Source organism: Guillardia theta (genome assembly GCF_000315625.1).
Source record: "Guillardia theta CCMP2712 unplaced genomic scaffold GUITHscaffold_148, whole genome shotgun sequence".
Taxonomy (NCBI): Eukaryota; class Cryptophyceae; order Pyrenomonadales; family Geminigeraceae; genus Guillardia; species Guillardia theta.
In genome coordinates, this window is record NW_005434526.1 from 127,251 (window position 1) to 132,985 (window position 5,735).

The following is a 5,735-nucleotide window of genomic DNA, read 5'->3' on the forward strand; positions in this document are numbered from 1 at the left end:
CCCTCCTCCTCCTCCTCCTCCTCCTCCTCCTCCTCCTCCTCCTCCTCCTCCTCCTCCTCCTCCTCCTCCTCCTCCTCCTCCTCCTCCTCCTCCTCCTCCTCCTCCTCCTCCTCCTCCTCCTCCTCCTCCTCCAACTTCTCCTGCTTCTCCCTCCTCATATGCCGCCTTCCTCTGTCTTCTTCACTTCTCTTCATACCGATGGGATTGTATCCAACTTCGTACATGGCAAGCGCACAGAGAAGGAAGTTGGGAATGCCAGACACTAAGAAAACGGTCACTTCACATTCCACGTCATCACTTGCATCACCGAGAGTGTCGTAAGTGTCAACCAGCGCAAGGAAACTGTGAGGGAAAGCCTGTAAAGCAAACATTATTCTCTGTCCCTCCCTCCCGCCGACCCTCCCTCCCTCCGACCCTCCCTCCCTCTCCCTCCCTGTCTCTCCCTGTCCTCCTATCTTTCCTCCTTCCCCTCCCACCTCTCCTGCCCTCCGCCTCTCGTTCCTCCCTTCCTCTCCACCGCTCCGATTCTCTTCCTCGATCTCACCTGGCAGTAGGAGATAAAGGCAGCAAGCTCTCCTGACATGACGCGTCAGCTGACTCGAGTCACCCCCCTTCCTTTCACCTGAGTTCGTGTGCTCCCACTCCATCTGCGATCGGTACTTGAGCACGATGTCGACGATGTCGACCTGCCAGTCGTCAGGCCCTCAAGGCTGGCGAGGCTTCTGACCGTCTCGTCGCGGCCGGGCAATTCGATCAGTCGCGTCGTGAGGTCGTCAAGGGAGGAGAAGGACTGAGGTGACGTCAGCGGGAGAGAATCGAGCACAACGACTTGTGCCTGCACGAACGAGTGCGCGTGGGTCCCTCCGACTTTCATGCCGAACAACATCCCAGCTAGAGCATTGCTGGGAGGATGTGAGCTAAGAAGGTGAGGAATGATGAGGAAGGACGAGCGAGGGAAGGAGGAGCAGGGACGGAGGGAGGCGAACAAGAGCGGCAGGAGCAAGAGACCTGGTCCCGTCGAAACCTCCAATGTAGGAATATCTCGACGCACTCACTCCCCCGTCAGGCCCCTGATACCCCAACAAAGTCAGCAGGTGAGAAGCCAAGTCCCAACAACGCTCCCCTTCCCCCTCCTGCCCTCGCTCGCTCCCTCCCTCCCTCCTCCCCTTCCTCCTCGCTCCCTCCTTCCCTCTCTCCTCCTCCCCACCGTCCATCCCTCCCTCCCTCCTCCCTCCCTCTCTCCCTCCCTCCTCCTCCTCTCCCTCCCGCATCCAAACTAAGATTCGCCACTTCTCAACGTCGACCTGAGATCGTCGTAGGCCGAACTCCAGCAGCGTTTTGTTGGGGCCAACAGCCATGCGCCTACGAGAGGAGGACGTGAGCTGACAGAGAAGACGCCGGCGGCCCCTCACATCCTTGCAGCATTGGTCGCCACGAGAGAAGCATAGTTGACGATACACTACTTCCGGTCAGGTCTCGTGCCTCCCACGTCGGGATGTTCCTCACCAGCAACGTTGTCTCCAGTAGCTGACAGATCCCGACGGGCCCCTGCTGGTCCTCAGCTCCCCGGGCCCACCTCAGTCGCTCTCAACCTCGACACGCAGGAGAGGCTCGCGAGGAAAGACAACGGAACCCTCCTGGAAGGCGTAGATCTTGACCTGCGTCGATGTCAAGCTGGGAAGACGGAACAAGCACAGCACAAGCACAAGCACAAGCACAAGCACAAGCACAAGCACAAGCACAAGCACAAGCACAAGCACAAGCACAAGCACAAGCACAAGCACAAGCACAAGCACAAGCGCCAAGGACAAGGACAAGGACAAGCGCCAAGGACAAGGAGAGGGGAATTGAAACCTCAGAGCAATCAAGCGATCTCAAGTACTCGAAGAAGTCTTCAGTGGCGTCAGGGATCTAGAGGAAGACGTCACAGTCGCTCCTTCTGCTTGTCTCTCCTTGCCTGGACTTTGAGGTACTCGATGTGCTCGTCCGTGAAGCGATAGTTGCTCATGAAGGCTATGACCTGCAGGTCTGTGAGATGCCGCTGCTGCCGTAATGTCGCCTGACCTCACTCAACCCGGCGAAGATGGTGTACTCCCCGTCGAACGGGTTTTGGCTGTCAACAACGTGAGCAGAGCTTGTTACAAGCTTGCCGCTCTGTCGGAGCTACCGGAAGAAAAGATCGAAGACAGCATGAGTGTTGTGTCGTTTGGTTCGAAAGTAAGCATAGCACATGGTGATCTGCATGGCTTGGTGATGCGTAGAAAGACAACAAGAACGGATTACTTGATACATGTCTGTGAGCAATGCGTTGACCAGGTTGCATACTGGTTTCAGGTTGGGATCTGAGGAGAGGAGCGTCAGGTATGCTAGGGGACGCATCTTTCACCATGCTTGGCTTCGGACATTTGGAAGATTGGAGTCGCTGGTATGTTTCTGTCGGATGAGATAAATGAGTCAAGATACATTATTCTACCTCAAACTTGTTCCTTCGCTTGCTTCTCTGCCATCTTCTGCGATAAAACCTTGCTACCACCACCCGTCCCCCAAAACCCCTCCTGCTCCTCTTCCTGCTGCTGCTGCATCTCCTGCTGCTTCTCCTACTGGTCATCCTCCCAATCGTCCTGCTCCTACTGCTCCTCGTCCTCGCCCTCCTCTGCTTCTACTCCTCCTCCTCCTCCTCCTCCTCCTCCTCACCTCACCTCAAGCGCTTGTCAGCATAAAGCAGCCCCCGTAATCGCTCATCCCCCTCATATTCACTCATCCCCCTCATATTAATTCAACCAGCCCTCGTCCCCCCTCAGGCCCCTCGCTGTCTCTTCGGGACATGGCGAGCGCCATGGCGAGGGAAGGGGGGAGAGTAGTCGCAGCATGCCTGCTCGCTGCCGCTGCCGTTCTCTTGCTCGTCCATAGCGGCCAGCATGCGGAGCAGAGACCTCAGCCAGCCATCATGTACAGCAGAGCTCAGGGGCGTGTCGGGTTGACCAGGGTCGAGCGGCTGGAGAGGCTCGAGTTGATGCGGGATTTGAGGAAAGAGAAGGCGAAGGAGGCGAAGGAGGACAACAAGGAGCCGTTCCATGTCGCCAAGAAGTGGACCTTGGCAACAGAAGAAGATGACATGAACAACTACTTCGATAACCTCCAGGTACCTCCTCCTGACACTCGCTGACAAACCCTTTCGTGTCTTAAACGTTTGTATAGGAGAGAACCTTAGATGAGATCAACTCGATTCGCGAGCAGAGAGCAGCCACATTCAAACGCGCCCATCAAGGTTTCGCGATGATCCTTCGCTTGTTGTTGTAAAATCTTGAAGCAGGTTCTCAAAAGCTGCCGTTTGTCGACTACAATCACAAACCTCAGCTGTCGCCTTCACACGTAAGATCTGTTATTCCTCTCCTATCCTTCCCCCTTTCCTCTCTTATCCCTCCCCTCTCCTCTCTCTCCCCTTCCATCTCTCCCTCCCTCCCTCCCTCCCTCCCTCCCTCCCTCCCTCTCCTTCTCCCTCTACCTCTCCCTCTCCCTCTCCCTCTCCCTCTCTCATGTTGCTATCGCCAGGCGCATCAGCAGGCGACTGCTCGCGTCCTCCATGCAACTCAGCCGGCGCCAACAACTTCGCTCACCAGCAAGAAAGTGACGGCAGCTGAGAAGGAGCAAAAGACGCCCGTCAATGCAAAGCTCATGCACCTCAAGCATGTGAGGGACCCTTGGGATGATGAGAGAAGAAGAAGAAGATGATGATGATGATGATGATGATAGAGAAGATGATGATGATGATGATGATGATGAGAGAAGAAGAAGAAGAAAAGATGATGATGATGATGATGGAGATGATGACGATGACGATGACGATAATGAGAGCTATTGAGACGATGTGCAATCTCGATCGGCTCTGACGATCTGACATGCTGCCTCAAGGTTGCGTTTCCCAAGTCACGGAAGGCACAAGATCGAGTGCTGTCAGAGTTCGAACGAGAAACTCTGAGGAATGAAGAGAAGCAGAGTGTAGTGAACAAGAGCTTCAAGGCGAGGAGGGCGGGATAGCCGGAGGGGGAGGGGAGCTGACTTTTCTCTAACAGATGATGAAGAAGGAGGAGAGGGAGCTGGGCACTTGGGAGAGACGGAGGAAGGAGGACGGGACGGCGAATCTCCTGGAGGGGGGGGAGGCAGAGGTGAAGACTGTGAGGCATAAGAATCCTTCCTTGTCAGCTGTCTACGGCTTTATTGGAAACGCCGCAGCATGATATCTAGTCTCTTGTACTCCCTTGCCAACTCAATCTCGAAGAAAATCATCTACTGATCTTTGCTGCCTGCTCTCAAATTGTACTACATCGACTAGTGGGAGGAGGATGGAGAGAAGGGAGAGGGAGGAATGACACCTCAGGTTAGAGGAAGAAATCAGGGAGCCGGGGCAACCAGACGTGCTGAGGCGTAACGAGAGGGTAGGAGAAGGCAGGGAGAGGCACGAGAGGAGAGGCAGAGAGAGAGGAAAGGGAGATGGAGAGTGAGGGGACGGTAGCGGAGGTGAAGAGAGGACAGGGCAGTGGAGAGGAGGAGGGGAAAGTGAACAGAACACAACTTTACCATTACTTTAGACTCTCGTTAGCAATCAGAGAGGTCGAGCTGCTTCGGCTGGGCAACAAGACGACCGATAGGGTACAAGAGGAGGGAGGAAAGGAATGAGGAATCATAACCTTAAGAAAAGAGATTTTTGAGCGGCTCCATGACAGAGGGGACGTTGGAGACGTACGCCATGAGCGACACCTGCTCCTCCTCGTTACTTCCCCTCCTCCCTTCTCCTCCTTCCCCTCCTCGCCTTCCTCTCCTCCTTCCTCTCTTTCCCTCCTCTCCTCCCTCCTCGCCTTCCTCTCTTTCCCTCCCTTCTCCTGCCTTACCTCTTCCATCCCTCCGCTCCCTACATTGCATCCCCTCCTTCTATCCTCCTTCAACTCCCTCCTCCCGCTCCCTCCCTCAGCTCGTCATCGCTCCCTTCCTCTCGCTTGCCCTCCTCCCCTCATTCTCCTCGATTCCTGTCGTCGCTTACGTAGAGAAGTCCGGCTGTCAGGTATGGAGCGAAAAGCTTCTTGGGAATACCTGGGAGGGGATCAAACTCAGGCTCTGCCCTCATCGTCCTTATCATCATCATCATCATCATCATCATCATCATTATCGTCGTCGTCGTCGTCATCATCATCATCATCAACAACAACAACATCGTCGTCGTCATCATCATCATCATCGTCGTCATCATCATCATCCTACCTGACATCTTCTGCGCCTTGCGGTAAGACTTGAGGAGCATAGGTGAGGGCAGCGATCGGGAAGCTACTTCGAGTCAGGCGAACCATGAGAGAAGGGGGGAGGAGGTGAGAGGAGAGAAAGGAGTAGGAGGCGAACCTCGAGGAACCTCTCGGCGGAGGTAGAGGATGGCAGCGTTCACAAGCTGCATGGGCATTGCGGCAGCCTTGACGAGGTTCTGAGCAAGGAGCTCCGAGTACAGCTGAACAAGATCAGCACAAGGGGGAGGACAGGACGACAAGAGAGCAAGGAAGCGGGAGAAGGAGGGGAGAGGAGAGGAGAGAGAACTGAAGAGGAGGGGAGGGAGGGAGGGAGGGAGGGAGGGAGGGGAGGGAGGGAGGGAGGGAGGGAGGGAGGGAGGGAGGGGAGGGAGGGAGGGAGGGAGGGAGGGAGGGAGGGAGGGAGGGAGGGAGGGAGGGAGGGAGGGAGGGAGGGAGGGAGGG

The 5,735-nt window shown here is 55.8% G+C and overlaps 3 protein-coding genes across 3 annotated transcripts in view; 1 reads left to right on the forward strand and 2 right to left on the reverse strand.

Annotated features, from left to right (window-relative positions):
* Positions 1-838: 838 nt before the first annotated feature.
* Positions 839-2,319, reverse strand: GUITHDRAFT_39690 (hypothetical protein; the record flags this gene model as incomplete). The annotated part of the gene is made up of 11 exons (XM_005821266.1): positions 839-902; positions 1,009-1,070; positions 1,305-1,362; positions 1,413-1,459; positions 1,507-1,548; positions 1,593-1,658; positions 1,855-1,911; positions 1,964-2,020; positions 2,065-2,113; positions 2,168-2,238; positions 2,284-2,319. Coding segments are annotated over 11 exons (609 nt in total), but the record flags the coding sequence as incomplete, so codon positions are not given.
* A 505-nt stretch (positions 2,320-2,824) lies between these two features.
* GUITHDRAFT_119509 (hypothetical protein) lies at positions 2,825-4,238 on the forward strand (the record flags this gene model as incomplete). Its single annotated transcript, XM_005821267.1, has 6 exons — positions 2,825-3,142; positions 3,199-3,268; positions 3,314-3,372; positions 3,553-3,690; positions 3,913-3,999; positions 4,074-4,238. The coding sequence occupies 6 exons, from the start codon at positions 2,825-2,827 to the stop codon at positions 4,236-4,238; spliced, it is 837 nt and encodes a 278-aa protein (XP_005821324.1).
* A 1,091-nt stretch (positions 4,239-5,329) lies between these two features.
* GUITHDRAFT_166251 (hypothetical protein) overlaps positions 5,330-5,735 on the reverse strand; it is a gene marked incomplete at its 3' end in the record, with an annotated part of 7,074 nt that continues 6,668 nt past the window's right edge. Inside the window, exon 24 of the mRNA XM_005821268.1 lies at positions 5,330-5,494. Within this exon, the coding sequence (XP_005821325.1) occupies positions 5,330-5,494 (165 nt within the window). The remainder of the gene's footprint in view (positions 5,495-5,735) is intronic.